Source organism: Salmo salar, chromosome 24, assembly GCF_965601325.2.
Source record: "Salmo salar chromosome 24, fSalSal1, whole genome shotgun sequence".
NCBI lineage: Eukaryota > Metazoa > Chordata > Actinopteri > Salmoniformes > Salmonidae > Salmo > Salmo salar.
The window spans coordinates 42607943-42623660 of record NC_138314.1 but is presented as its reverse complement, the minus strand read 5'-3'; the positions used below and the strand labels follow the sequence as shown (position 1 = coordinate 42623660).

Sequence of the window (15718 nt, the reverse complement as noted above, 5' to 3'; positions counted from 1 at the left end):
GTGGATAGACAGGTGGACAGACAGACCGATACAGACAAGTGGACAGACAGACAGACAGACAGACAGACAGACAGACAGACAGACAGACGGACGGACAGACAGGTGGATAGACAGGCGGATAGACGGGTGAACAGACAGGTGGATAGACAGACAGACAGACAGACAGACAGACAGACAGACAGACAGACGGACGGACAGACAGGCGGACAGACAGGTGAACAGACAGACAGTGTCACTTTCTGTAATTCAATTTTGTAATAAACCCCTCAGTGAGCATGTGATATGTCTCTGTTTTTATGTGGCTTTGATTTTAATCCAATGTAAGCGTTAATATAGCTAACCAACTAAAGCAGGTGTTGACTGCCTGTCCCTTGTCCAGAGAGAGAGAGCGGTCTGGAGACCGTTTGTCTGCTCATTATCTTTACTTTCAGTGGTTTAGATTTCAAAACAGAGCCCCTTTTGTTTATTCAAGCTATGTTTTGATGCTCACCATTGTCCCCCTTAGTGTGGCAGCACTGAGTCCCGGCACACACACACACACACACACAGTAGGTGTACACACACACACATGTACACACACACACACAAACTGCGTGGGCGTGCTGATGAGTCTTGTTTGTGATTGGGGTTTAGAACGTTGGAGGAAGAGAATTATGCGGAGGTTTTGTGAGTGCAGTGACCTCTTTCGGGTACAGTGTTTTTGCCAGAGAAGACAGGACATGGAGCGACACTCAGTCCCCATCACCCACACCAAGAACCACTGTTTCAAGGCCCACTGTTTTGCTTTTTTTGTCATTTGTTGAAACCATACAAAGCCTCTTATTGAAGTGCAAAAGAGAAGATCCTCATTGGTACTTTCAAATCTCACATTTTTTGCCAAATTCCCATGGTGGACAGAATGTCAGAACGTAGGACAGCAGGACCATTCATTGTGGCTCAGCTCCCCACTCAAAGCACACCACACTACACAAACACCCACAACCCACCCCCTGCACACCCCCCCACACACACACATGCGAAGGGAGTACCCCGTGCACAACCCCGTCCCCAGGCACTCACACACAAAGGAAACCACTAGATTCCTCCCCCTCCTTCCCCGTCCTATCAGAAGCTGAAATGACGACACAACTGTACTGCTCACGACACAGAAATAAATTAATTAATTTACTTGATATTATTACAGGTTCAGGTTTCCTCACCCTGAAACTACCAGTCTGTGTCAGAATGACCTGGAATCCATGGTTCAGTTATCTTCAATCAGTCACTACAAACCACAGCTAACTTTGCTCATCAGTAGTTGAAAATCCCAACCTCCCTTTGTCGGGGGAATGTGTGATCTAAAAGTGCATGTGATTAGTGCATGTGATTAGTGCATGTAATGACAATGGTTTAAAAGGCAATATGTCATACACATTTTTTTTTACTGATCATGTCAAATAAATCAATGTACAAAAGCAAAGAGAATATCGTTGGGCCAGTAACGGTCGCTGGTTCGAATCCCTGAGATGACTAGGTGAAAGATATGTCAACGTGCCCTTGAGCAAAGTACTTAACCCTATTTGCTCCTGTAAGTCACTGTGGATAAGAACGTTTGCTAAATTACTAAAACGTTAATGTAAACGTACCACTGGCAGGAATACTGTGTGCAGGACTCTTTTTCCAATTTGCTCATTGTTAACATCTCTAAAACACGGATCTCATGGGAACATTATCTTGTGTTCATCGCACCTCTGCTGGCTACATTCTTGACTGGCATCCACCTAGAACTTGAACCGGAATCCCATGTATTACTCTGTTACTGCAGGTGCCGTGTAAAACATTGGGTATATGCTATGATGACTGCAGGTGCCGTGTAAAACATTGGGTATATGCTATGATGACTAAAGTGCCGTGTAAAACATTGGGTATATGCTATGATGACTAAACAGAGTAACTTGACTGGTCTCATTCATTTCAAAGGAACCAACGTTATTTTGTGGACATTTTTCTGGTTGTACCACATTTCAGAGGTCACTAGAGGAAGAAAGAGGAAGAAAGAATTGTCAGTGAAGAATATTAGAGGAAAAAGGAGAAACCGTCCACAGGTCTAATTATAGATTCTTAGGTTTGTGGTGCGTAGAGCAAAAAGTAATCTGTTATGAATAGAAAAAATAGCAAGGTCAGCACTCAGTATCTGCAGTGAAATAAATTAGGAACATCTAACGGTCAGATGGAATAAAAGGAGGAACATCTAACCATCAGATGGAATAAGAGGAGGAACATCTAACGGTCTGATGGAATAAAAGGAGGAACATCTAACCATCAGATGGAATAAAAGGAGGAGCATTAACGGTCAGATGGAATAAAAGGAGGAACATTAACGGTCAGATGGAATAAAAGGAGGAACATTAACGGTCAGATGGAATAAAAGGAGGAACATCTAACTGTCAGATGGAATAAAGGAGGAACATTAACGGTCAGATGGAATAAAGGAGGAACATCTAACCATCAGATGGAATAAAAGGAGGAACATTAACGGTCAGATGGAATAAAAGTAGGAACATTAACGGTCAGATGGAATAAAGGAGGAACATTAACGGTCAGATGGAATAAGGGAGGAACATCTAACGGTCAGATGGAATAAAGGAGGAACATTAACGGTCAGATGGAATAAGGGAGGAACATCTAACCATCAGATGGAATAAAAGGAGGAACAGCTAACGGTCAGATGGAATAAAAGGAGGAACATCTGTCAGATGGAATAAAAGGAGGAACATCTGTCAGATGGAATATAGTTTCCTTTATTTCACTGCAAAGACAGTGCTGACTTTGCTCTTTTTCTATTCATTGAAGAATAGAAGGAAGTCTCGAGTTCTTTTTTTCCTTTTACTTGGGTCGATTGATAACTGGATATTCCCATGCGAGGGCCAACTTCCTGTATTACAAAAACCCAAATCCACTGCTTTACACTTCCTGCTCTGTCATGCTTCCTCTGACCCCTCCCTCCCCCAGATATTTCTCAATCTCTTAGGTTCCCATTACAAATCTTACTATCACGCAGCAGCAGTTTATGTCATTATTTTCATTGACCTTACTTGACCCTTCGTCAGCCGGTGAACTGGTCAGTCAGTAGCCAGATGAGCACAACTTTGTTTGAAGCCCTGTACTTTTCCATGACACATGCGTGACATGCATCCGCTAGAGTGGAGCGCATCAGTCCACTGGTCAATGCTGTGACGCCATCTGGTGTAGACCACAGAGAAAGACAAATCTGAACCTCGGTCATTAGCATCCCTTATTAGAAGTGCTACTTCATTGTTATCACAGTGTAATGTAACTGAATATTCACTTTGAATTTAAATATGATATTATACAACCAAATCTCCCTGACACATCTAAGCCAATCTAACATCAACGAAACTTCACATATGTACTCCATGTTGACTTTATTTCAAGTTTAGGAAATGCAAATAATTTGCCAGAGCAACATTTGACAAATAATGTATAGCCAAAGTATGTAAAATATTGTTTATTTTCAATATAAAACAAGACAATCCTAAAACCCTGATATGTGTGAAAGCGTAAACTGTAGAAAATGTGACAATTGTGAGCAGACGGTATTTGTTATTCTGACTGTTTGATTCTATGTCTCTATCAGCTGGATAATATCCATGCAACCAAAATGGCTTTTTTCCTTGAAAAAAAAAGAGAAAAAAAGAAAAAGTGTAGTGGTATAAGCAAACATAATAATTCCACATTTCAATCTTCAACCTCTTGCTACGTTGATATCCCCCCCCCCCCCCCCCCCCCCCCAAACGTGACCTCAAGATTATCTCTAATCTCCTAGCCCTAACTGTTTCACACAGTGATACCGCAGTGTCTTACTCAAAAAGGTAACTGTGTACTTGCATAGCCAGTCGCTATTGATTTGCATTGAAGTACGTGGAGTGTGTTTACTGTGGATGGAAACCTGGAGAGGACAGCAGGGCTATTATATTATGACATGTATCACATTACCGTCTGTCTACAAACAAAAAACCACAGAGGGAAATGTGGTTCTCTTGTACGACATGCATCATAGTTGTACACAAATTCAGCATACAGATGCACAACAACTGCTAAGAAATAGATACACTTTTAAAAAAATTATAAAAATAAAAATTTAAAAAAAAAAGGTACTGAAAACTGCTACAGTAGATAGTAGAAGCCGGGTAACAATAACGTCTCTCTCCGACATCCATCAGGTCCTCTCTCCGACGTCCATCAGGTCCTCTCTCCGACGTCCATCAGGTCCTCTCTCCGACGTCCATCAGGTGCACTGTAGTGAGCGTCCACTTTCTTAGCTCCATTCTGATGATATTGTTATAGCTGTTTATATGCGAGGAGGAAGATGATGACGCAAGTAAGCACCACCATCATCATCACCACTGACACAAGGAGGGAGGCTCTGCATCCTGGTCTATGACACAGTCTCAGCAGTGCCCCGAGCCTTCGCCTCTGCCCCCCCTCTACGTCCCCGCTGCCTCCTGGAGGGCTAGGCAGCCCCACGTCCAGAGAGTGACTAATAGAACGCAGTGAGTTCAAGGGGGGGGGTGCGTCGGTGGTCCTCTTCACCTGCAGCTTGCCCTTGTCGCGGTTGAAGCGGATGCTGTAGACGCGCTGCATGGTCGTGGGGAGGTAAGAAATCACGGCTCGGTCCGTGGTCAGCTTGGGCAACCCCAGGTCGGGTAGCGGTGTGTGGCCCCGGCACAACGGGCACTGGATGGAGTCCGGCTTGGCTGACTTGACATTCATACGGGCCAGGCACTCCAGGCAGAAGGTGTGATTGCACTGGAGCATCTTGGGAGTGCGGAAGACATTGTTGAACTGGCTGAAGCAGATGGCACATTCCAGGTCTGGGGCGCCCTCGTCACGCGGGGGCTGGAAACCGAGTTGAGGCTCCTGGTAGGGGTCCATGCCTGGGACCGGTGGGCAGCAGTGGGAGTTCAGAGGAGCTCTCGGGAATCAACAGGAATGTAGGAGGTCAACTGCCACGGACATGAGACCGCTGGGAACCTGAGGAGGAAAACAACATTGAGGTGATGATGCACCTGTGACATGGCACCTCTTACCCAGGGGTGTATTCATCAGTGCATGCGTTTTGCAATGAAAACATTGCATTTGTTATTGGACAAGTTCAGGTTAGTCCCGTTTGGTTCCTAGTGAATACACCCCAGGGAAGTAAGGTAACGTCAACATAGAAATGCTATGATAATGAAGGAAACATCTCCTATTCTATCTGTAGATAGGAGGCTGTGTTACACAAGAGCAACTGATCAGTCATCAATTACCTACAGAACAATGTGTTGGTCACACACTGGGTATGTCCCAATTATCTCGCCTTCCTCAGAAAATGTGCACTTCCCTTCACTGATTTGAAAGGAAATGACTGGTATATGAAATGTGGTGGAAACTCCCACTAGACCATAAATCCAGTGGGAGGGGGGGGGGGGGGGGGGGGGGGGGTGAATGGAATGCAGACCGTTCCATTGACCAGACTGTTTTATTGAGGGAGCCATGTAGAAAATGGGGAGTATCATTTCTATTTAATCTTTATGTTGACAGGGAGTCAAAGCTGAGACCAAGGTCTCTTTTCCAGATGAGCCCTGTTTAGCGCCACAATATACATCAAAATACAGGATACACATTAAACTAAACATCCATATTCACATTAAAATACACATTATAGAGGTAACAATTCCTCAAATGTTAAAGTGCTTCATGGAGAAAAACATTTCTTTAATTTAACGGAGCATTTTCTAAGTTTTGTTAAGAGTTTTGTTAGGAGCCGTGTTGCTCGGTCTGAACATTAACACACATCGCTTGCAGTGCGGTTTTAGAAGCATAAGGACGTCATATTTCATATCGGTGAGAAATCATTTCAAAAACTAAAAAAGGTTAAATAGATACACAACTTTATAGGGTTAGGGTTTCCACATGGCCAGATCTCCATGTTACAGCGCTTGTTTACGGAAAACAGAGTGGCCTACATGTGCTAATTAGCCATCTGTATCTCTGAACACCTGTGTGTAAACATGTTGTCACTGAAAATAAGTCAGCTGCAACTGTGTTAAAACAGTGTACAGTAAGTGTGTATTTTGCATTTGTGAAATAATTTTGATGTGATATGAAAGTAGAGGACTTTGTTTCTAGAACCGTACCACAACTTAGAATCAATTGGCTTCCAGAGCCAATTCACCCTTTAAACAGAACGTGTAAGGTCCCTGGACTATAAGGACTAACATTAGGTTCCTTTAGTCTAATACTGAGCTGTGTCAATAGGTATTGTAATATGGCTCACCAATCTAACTGCAGACCTTGCTGCAGTTTCCTTGATTTTTCTTAAAATGCATGTAAGGTAAACCTGTTTTTGGTGGTTTCATGTAAAGCATACCCCTCTCTCACATTTATGGGTCAAATAAAGTAGTCATAGCAACACATTTATTGTATGCAAAAGAGAAGGACAACTTTAGTTCCGCCAACTACCACTACACTAATATAGGCTACTAGCTGACATTCAGTATGAACTAGTCTATCAATTTAGACAAATACATACAGAAAGGACTGATATCATGTGTAGGCTACATCACCTGAGTGAGAAACACTTTCAAGTTCTTATTTCTTACAGATCAGGCAAGGCAACATACACCAATATTCAATTTCCATAAACCCCCAAGAAACAGACCTACTTACTGGTAAAATAGGTGAATGTGGATAATTTGACAGTATGTAATCCGACCTACAAGAGGAAATATTAGACTACATCCTTATTTGACAGTTGTAAGGAGGAGTGACGTCTGATGGGCATTTTGCCCTGAAAGCAGCAGAGGTGGCCAGAAGAAATACAAGCCTGCCGTTTTCACGTCTGAAAGTTTTAACCCCGAGTCCAACTTAAAAACGAAATCATTGTTATGAAATATGGAATGAAAAACTACAGTGGAAGTAGTTACCATGTCTCTCATATAGTCGGTGTTAAAGCGTGATGTTGCCGGTGAAGGACGAGCGCAGGCAGATCCCCTGGAGCAAGGGCAACCAAACTGTTGATCTTTTGGTTGTGATACAATTTCGCTTCAACTCAGCTCCTTCAACTCAGCTCCCAGTATTTGAATACTGTTACAATATGAGGAAACATGTACGGGGTAGCTAGTCAAATGAGCGACTCGGAAATATTAGGCCTACCTGTGTAAACATACTTGGCTCTGTGAGCGGACGTGGGTAGTCATTTGGAAATGCACAAATCTTATATTGGCGTCGTTGCACCTGTAGCGACTTTATGGAGATGAGCGAGTCGACCCACAAAGTCCACATAACACAGACTACTCATTAGTATGGAAAGAAAATGAAAAGTGTCATGGCTGATACAAAGGCTGTAGATAGATAGGCCCTATCGTATGAAGTTACGTGGCAGTACAGGATTTTATATAAATAATTGGATGTCCGAAAAACCTTGCTTGGCGAAGACATTTGATGAGGATAATTATTGTAAAATGTGAGTAGTAGGCCTATCTAAAAAAAGCTTAGGTGGCTGTTCATGTTTTTGAATATTTTTATTGGTAGAAATGTAAGGACAGGACAAATGTAAGGACAGGACAAATGTACTGACAGGACAAATGTACTGACAGGAGAAATGTAAGGACAGGACAAATGTACTGACAGGAGAAATGTAAGGACAGGACAAATGTACTGACAGGAGAAATGTAAGGAGTAGGGTTGGGGGAGGAGGTCAATCTAATCCTAGATCTGAACATAGGGGAAAATTCAACCTGGAGCTGTAGGTAAAGACAAATGAGACCTGTCTCTGTCACCCCCCCCCCCCCCCCTCCATCGTTTTGAGGGTGTCCACTAAGGACTCAGAGATTGAAGCATTGTCATTCCATTGGTGAGATTAGTGAATGTGTTGGCATTGGTAAAACAAAAGACTGACAAACAGTAACAATCAGATTTATTAGATCAAACATAAAGACCAACACAGACAGAGCTAACACAACGGGACCCACACACCCCTTCTCTTATTCTATTCAAATATGGTTTGCATCCCAAATTACACCCTATTCCCTGTTTAGTGCACTACTTTTGAACAAGACCCATAGGGCTCTGGTCCAAAGTAGTGCACCAAATAGGGTATAGGGTCCCATTTGTGACGTAACTAAAGGAGACAATGGGACGGTTAGATTCCAACCAAGAGCATCATTGATTATTACACAAAACAGTGGCATCTCATGCTTGTGGCTCCTCACCATGCCACTCATGGTTGACACTGATGCAATTTTTGTATGCATACTAAACAAAAATATAAACGCAACAATTTTGCTGAGTTACAGTTCATATAAGGAAATCAGTCAATTGAAATAAATTCCTTAGGTTCTAATCTATGGATTTCACATGACTGGGCAGTGGTGCAGCCATGGGTGGGCCTGGGAGGGCATAGGCCCACCCACTTGGGAGCCAGGACCAGCCGATCAGTTTGATGAGTTTTCCCCCACAAAAAGGCTTTATTACAGACAGAAATACTCCCGCAGGTGAAGAAGCTGGGTGTGGAGGTCGTGGTTACACATGGTCTGAAGTTGTGAGGCCGGTTAGACATACTGCCAAATTCTCTAAACCGACGTTGGATGTGGCTTATGGTAGAGAAATTGACATTCAATTCTCTGGCAACAGCTCTGGTGGACATTCCTGCAGTCAGCATGCCAATTGCACACTTGATATCTGTAGCATTGTGTTACTAAACTGCACATTTTAGAGTGGCCTTTTATTGTCCCCAGCACAAGGTGCAGCTGTGTAATAATCGTGTGGTTTAAATCAACTTCTTGATATGCCACACCTGTCAGGTGGATGGATTATCTTGACAAAAGGATCAAATATTCACTAACAGGGACAAAAAAAAAAAATTTATGCACAACATTTTTGAGAAATAAGCATTTTGTTCATATGGAACATTTCTGGGATCTTTTTATTTCAGCTCATGAAAACATGGGCCCACCACTTTACATGTTGCTCTTTATATTTTTTCATTCGGTGTATGTTTGTATGACACCAACAGGCTCCTGAACAGCTTCTATCCCTAAGCCGTAAGACTGCTAAATAGCTAACAAAATGGCTACATGGGCTTTCTGAGTTGACCCGTGTATTTTATTTTTTGCACTGTCTCCATGCACACTCACAGGACTCTAGTCACGTACACACACACACTCGCATACAATCATAATTTACGCTGCTGCTACGCTGTTTATCATATATCCCGATGCCTAGTCACCTTACCCCTATACATATCTGCCTCTTATCACTCCAGTATCCCTGCACATTGTTAATATGGTATTGGAACTGACCCTGTATATAGCTTCTTACTTTGCGTTCTTCTTATTTTTGTTCTACCTTGTGTTCTTTTTTTTGTGCTACATTTGGAGCTCGCAAGAAAAGGCATTTCACTGTACTTGTGCACATGACATTAAAACTTGAAACTGTATGGGATGTGTTCCCATCAGAATGTGTTAGCCATGTAACTGGCCAGTTAACTCCTGTAGCTAAAGCCCTTTCATGATGTGTTGGTATAGTGTCTCTCCGTGCCGATCCAATTCCTCAGAGGTAACTATCTACAGCAGGGATTCCCAAACTGTTTTGACCCGCAACCCCACTTTGATATGAAAAATGTTTTCGCGACCCCACCATTTGAAAAAAATAAATAAAAAAGTGACGTAATCAACAGCCAATGTTAACTTGTAAAATTTGGGCTATGACAGTCTATTACAAATCAGTTTGACAGTACTTTTGGCAGTATTTCAATCTGAAGGACATATGTTTTGAAATGACTGAAATGCATCGGGAAGTTCAGAAGATCATCAGCCAATCATTTTATACTGTATCATTTTCTGTGAAGAAAATGACATCGTCATTGATGTTATTTTCCCCCCAGTCTGATTTAGTGCTTGGTCTTGTCCACGCTGTTCTAATGAGTTCTGCTTGTCGGACTTGTCCATTCTGTTCTAAATGAGTCCTGCTTGTGGGCATTGCAGAAGGGAAGACACACATGTGTTCCTGAGAGTCTTATCATTCAGTGATTGGGGGGGGGGTCATAATATTTTGTAGCTTAAACCATTCGAAAGATGGAGCCACATTTGTAGGAAGAAAACAGAACCGCTCTGTTTATTACAACCATATCTAGCGACTACCGGAGGTTACTGATGTAATCCCGCTTCTATTAACCAAGCGCAAATTTAACATTTTATTTCAGAGTTTCTCTCGAGACCCCTATTTTCAAAACTTGTGAGCCCAAAAGGGGTCGCGACCCCTAGTTTGGCAAACGCTGAAAGCCCCTTGGTGTGGCAGTATCTCAGTCAGTTTAATACAAATACATTGCATTCCATAAGTTACATTTTTGCCAACGTAATAACGGAGTATGTCACAGAAGTCGAATATTACAACCCGGGTCGACATTAGCACTGCCGAGTTGCGCTGTAGCTCAGTTGGTAGAGTATGGCGCTTGCCACACCAGGATAGTGGGTTCGATTCCCGGCACCAGTCATACGTAAAAAAAATTATATATGCACGCATGACTAAGTCATCACTTTGGATAAAAGCGTCTGATAAAATGTAGCATAAATTTGTTATTATATTATTAAAATGGGGTCGTGAAGCCATTTCAAATAAACTGTCGTAAGAACGTAAGTGTCAATCTCCTCCTGTGAAGTTTCACCCTAGTCCGGTCTGAAGTAGACACTTTATTAGAGTGGGACACGACTGGGGTGTATTCATTAGTGTACAACGTAGCAAAATGCATTTTGCAACTGAATATTTTGCAATGAACATTTGCGCTTATTGGACAAGTTCAGTTTAGTCCCTCCACATTTCGGGCCCGTTTGGTTCCTAGTGAATACACCCCTGCTCTAAACGATTCATGATTTATTTGTCCGCTCTATTTTTATAGTGGTTACACTTTTTCCTAAACTATCTGATTAACGATTCAACAATTGTCTACTTACAGTTAGCAATTTGGCTAATTGTACGTGCTAAAGCTATCACTATCCACTTAGTCTCCAAACATCCAAAACATTTCTGTTGTACCAAGACATTCCAAAGCAGTTGGGCCTCGCCTGATGCTCTGAGTACAATGTCTAGGGCTCTCCCTGATTTAGAATGACTCGCAGGGGTCTTCTCCCATCAGTTGACCCAGGGATGGTGTCTCCTGATCAGGTCCATCTGACTTAAAGGGCCCCGCTGGCTTGGAGGTCTGTGTGGCCCACAGTGTAGGGGATTTGGGGTTTCGGGTTACCGTGCCGGCACCGGTCCTGTGCCCTCATCAGAAGCGCGCCACCTCCTTTAGGTCCAGCCCATCCTTGTGATGGTGGAGTATGTGGAGCCCTGTGTTAAAGCTGGCACACAGCAGACTGCTGGAGTCACTTGGGGCCAAAGACACCAAAGGACCTGATCCATCCAGGGTCAGAGTGGTCAGACAGGCTTCGGAGAGAGAAAGAGTGACAAGGAAAATAGGAAAGAACCAAGAAGAATAAACATGATGAGAAGAGAGAGGCCATTTAGCTCACTAGGGTAGGGCATCGTAGGGTAGTGTAGGGCAGTGTTACCTGCAGTGTTTTGATCCCAGATTTTGACTGAGCAGTCGTGAGACGAGGACGCTACGAGCGCAGGGCCCCCGGGGCTGGAGGGCAGGAACACACAGCAAGCGGTGGTCTCACGGTGGCCCCGGTACTCCACCACCTTACAGCCAGGCTGCCTGAGGTCCCAAAGCTACAAACACACACAGAAAACACATGAGTGATGTGGGTTTCACACAGTAACAATACTCCGGAGGGACGGGCTTCATTTCAATTCTCTACAGGAGTGTGAACTTGTACACTTCCCCCTCATCAATTTAAAAGGGATGGACAGGTGTGAGCAACATGGTAGAAACTTCCTTCAGTCATTCTTGCACCAAACCAATGCCTTTCATTGGGGGGGGGGTGAACAAGTGCACAGTTCTGGAAAAGGATAGAGAATTGGAAACCCAGACAGGGTTGAAGGGGACTCACCGTAGCCTCACAGCCTTGGCCTCCGAAGCCATTGCTGCTGGACAGGAGGTGGTTACCGTTGGCGCTGATGTCACAGTGTGTCTGGATGTATTGCTTGGCTGGGAACGTGTTAGTGACCTGCCAGGTACGACTGTCCCACACCCTGCACATTCAAAATGCATGTATCAACCTGGAGCACTGCATTCAGAGGCTGGTGGGAGGAGCTATAGGAGGACAGGCTCATTGTAATGGCTGGAATGGATTAAATGGAACGTTATCAAACACATTAAACATATGGAACATTCATTCCATTCCAGCCTATACAATGAGCCCGTCCTCCTATAGCTCCTCCCACTAGCCTCCTCTGACTGCATTACACACAGTAACACTGTTAGTGATCATACCCTGAGGGACTACCAACAGCATATAGCCTGGGGGCCAGTCTGTCGTCCTATAGCCTGGGGGCCAGTCTGTCGTCCTATAGCCTGGGGGCCAGTCTGTTACTGTTCTCTTGCAAACTCATTATGGAATTGGTATTCAAAACATGTTTGGCTTGACAATGAAGTAGGTAAAAGCACCGACAGATTTGGGACCAGGCTATAACAACTTACCTGATGGTTTTATCCTCGGATGTCTGAACGATGGAGCTGCTCTCAGGTACCCAGCACACATGAGTAACCTGAAAAAGAGTCAGGCTCTATACGAATGATCATACGGAATAATATTTACAATACTTTTTTGTGTATGTAATAATATAACGTTTAGTAGTGTGCAAGATGCATCTACATTTTGTATGCTTTAAATGCCAGGATGTCATACTCATTTCCCCTTTTCATATAGTGTGAATTCCTTAAAGGGATATTTTACTTCAAAATAAATAAATAAATAAATATATATATATAGTTTATTAGTCCATTGTTGATATGATCCTAAAAATGTTGCATGTCAGCAGTAACATTTAAGATAGGGCACTTTCAGTACAAATTAAAAAGTGAGATGGTGCAAAGTATGCAAAACGCATCACCAAACTTTGTGATTTCACTTTAACATATTCATGAATTAAATTGCCTTTCCATTATGACGGTGCAACAGACGACACTTCCTCAGTATGGAGCTGTAGTATGTTCATCATTTGTACTAGTATAACTTTTTACTAAACCGTGTTTCTAAATAGTATGCAGTACTGTTAGTGCCTAGTAAATACTTATAGTAAACAGTATGAAGTATGATAATTTGGACACAGGGTATGAGATATCATCCTACCTTTATAAACCCTTTTTATAGTACCCTCAAATCAAGGGACAGAAGAGTCACTTACCAGGTTTCTGGAGACTGTGTTCTTATGCACACGCTCGCCAGACTCAATGTCCCAGAGGCACATGGAGTTGTCACGGGAACCAGTGCACAGCCTCGACCCATCTAACGAAAATACAAGTATGGTTTACACACACAGGTATTTATTATGGTGTTTGATAAGGTGTTAATGCAAGTGTTTGAGGGGTGAAGGGGGAAGTTGTCCCTAGACGCTGATCTTGAATTTTCCCCACTAATAGTTAAAGGTTAAGATTGGGTGAGGAGGGAAATCTGATTCTAGATCTGCACCTAGGGGAAACTTCACCCTGTTTCTACCTGGACTGACGGCCAGCCCGTTGACCACCAGCTCATGGCCACAGAACTCCTGGATGGGCTCGTCCCCCTGGTTGAGGTCCCACATCATAACACTCTTGTCTCGAGACGCACTGAAGATCCAGGTGCTGCCAGGAAAACACTCCACCTGGGAGAGAGAGAGAGGGGGGAGGAGACTCGATAATTAGATACAGAATATCTACAAAACACACACAAAAAAAGGTATTGTAGCGAAACGTCGACGACAACAAATGTGCAGAGGTAAAATCGTGTGTGGAAGATGTATTTTTCTACTGTTACTCCCAGCACCACAATTGATATCTATTCTAAAGACTACAAACACACTAATAAAACAACGGCAGGCATCCATTCAATAGCCACAGCCACATTGCACCCTCTTTCTTCAACTACCTCAGAGTGCACTGGCTGTTTACCTTGGTAACCTCTCTGTTGTGACCTTGGAATGACTGACATAACTTCCCTCCTCTCCAGTCATACACAACCACTGCCTGGGGAGAGATGAGACAGATTAGCAGTCAGTTTCCTGTACTATATTGTCACTCGTAAAACACATGCATAAAACCTAGTCAATTTACTCACCATGTCACCTCCTCCAGACACACAGAGGTCTGAGGTCAGGTTGGTGACACAGTTGACGGCGTCACGGTGGGCGGGTTCATACTGTATCACCTGACTAACAGCAGCATCCTCGCCATCACCTTTGGTCGCCCTGCAGAGGCACAGTACAATTGCACAATGATCTATTAGACCTATTTGAGGTATGTCATGGGATTGTTACAATGTGAACCAAGCACCTCACAGATTATCTGATCAATAAAACATCAGGAGTCTGTCTTAAACAGGTTTAGGTATGGGGTCACTCAGCCTGTGTTGATGTTGCTGGCTGTCTTACCTGTACAGTTCAGAGCGCGACCGTCGGAACTTGCTCTGAAGTTTCCCCATTTTTGTGTCAGCACAACCTGGCTGTGGAAGCAAGCAGGGCTACCACCCAGGTCCCCAACCCATATGAGCAGATTAGGGTAGTGTTATTCTTCAACTGTCAACCACCTTCTGCTGAAATATCAACCCAATACACAGATTAATGCAACGTGCACCCACTATGTCACTTGACACCATTACAGTAGTCTACCTATTCAACTGTGTGATGATGTAAACACTCCATGAGCTAAATAAATAAACCGGGCGACAGACAGAAGGAAGCTTTATTCAGAAAGGAGGGTGAAATCCTATTATGATTACTGCCACATCGCATTAACCCAACCGACGACGACACAACTTCCATAGCTGTAGCAGTGTTATTCGGACACACATACCAGGTTAACGATACTTTCAATGGTAAACAGATAAAATATATATTTTTTTTTTACAGCGACTTGTCGAGCTAAAACAGGTGGTGGCAAGCCAGATCGATTTTTGCTTACCTGCCCAGCTGGGGTGCGTAATTGACTATGACTACTAAGCTAGCTAGCTGCTGGCTAGCTAGCTTGCTAACTTAATCTTGTTTTATCTCTCATGCCACGAGATGTGAATGAGCTAGCTAGCACGCGACGAAGCATAATTGTGATAAATTAGACAACTTTACTCCCTTCTCGCAGATAAACTGTACTCCCGTTCCGGAATTCGTAAACTTTCGCCGTAGATTTCCTCAAAAAAAGCTTCTTTTTTTTGCCGCGAACTCATCGCACTATTCACTTCCTAGCGACGCTTTCTCTGTTACCAGGCGAACTGAGGTCACCTGACACAGAGGGAGGAGCAACGTTCACACAATAGCTTTCTAATAGTCTACTACCAAATAAAAGTCCGTGCTCTCATTTTCTGTGATTTTCTGCAATTAAGCTAGTGGCGTGGCAAGGCCCCGTAAGATGATGTAACCCAATATTGCAAGCTCTTATGTTGCTTAAACTATTTTCCCTACATAAAGAAACAAACATTAGGATATATTAAAGCATTTTGGAAATATAGACCTGTAAACACAGATACAAAAGTAAGAAATATCAACTATTCATATTTTTGATGATTGTAAACTTTAGTTTACAAGCTCTCATTTAGTGCTG

General features: G+C 43.2%; 2 protein-coding genes across 5 annotated transcripts; both read right to left on the bottom strand.

The window, feature by feature from the left end:
• Window positions 1-3793: 3793 nt before the first annotated feature.
• On the bottom strand, window positions 3794-7183 carry LOC106585890 (RING finger protein 223). Its single transcript, XM_014172609.3, has 2 exons — window positions 6969-7183; window positions 3794-5034 (listed from the first exon to the last, which is right to left on the bottom strand). The coding sequence occupies exon 2, from the start codon at window positions 4933-4935 to the stop codon at window positions 4342-4344; it is 594 nt and encodes a 197-aa protein (XP_014028084.1). The 5' UTR covers window positions 4936-5034; window positions 6969-7183; the 3' UTR covers window positions 3794-4341.
• A 760-nt stretch (window positions 7184-7943) lies between these two features.
• Window positions 7944-15394, bottom strand: wdr31 (WD repeat domain 31). Of its 4 annotated transcripts, none has more exons than XM_014172636.3 (10): window positions 15086-15394; window positions 14557-14717; window positions 14244-14373; window positions 14078-14152; window positions 13647-13791; window positions 13336-13436; window positions 12629-12696; window positions 12039-12180; window positions 11595-11757; window positions 7944-11469 (listed from the first exon to the last, which is right to left on the bottom strand). In XM_014172636.3, exons 2-10 carry the CDS (start codon window positions 14604-14606, stop codon window positions 11312-11314), a joined length of 1032 nt encoding a protein of 343 aa, XP_014028111.1. In that variant the 5' UTR covers window positions 14607-14717; window positions 15086-15394; the 3' UTR covers window positions 7944-11311. The 4 variants fall into 4 exon arrangements, with proteins under 4 accessions (XP_014028111.1, XP_014028113.1, XP_014028114.1 ...); XM_014172638.3 differs by having other exon boundaries at window positions 14557-14714; XM_014172639.3 differs by having other exon boundaries at window positions 14557-14645.
• Between the last annotated feature and the right edge of the window lie 324 nt (window positions 15395-15718).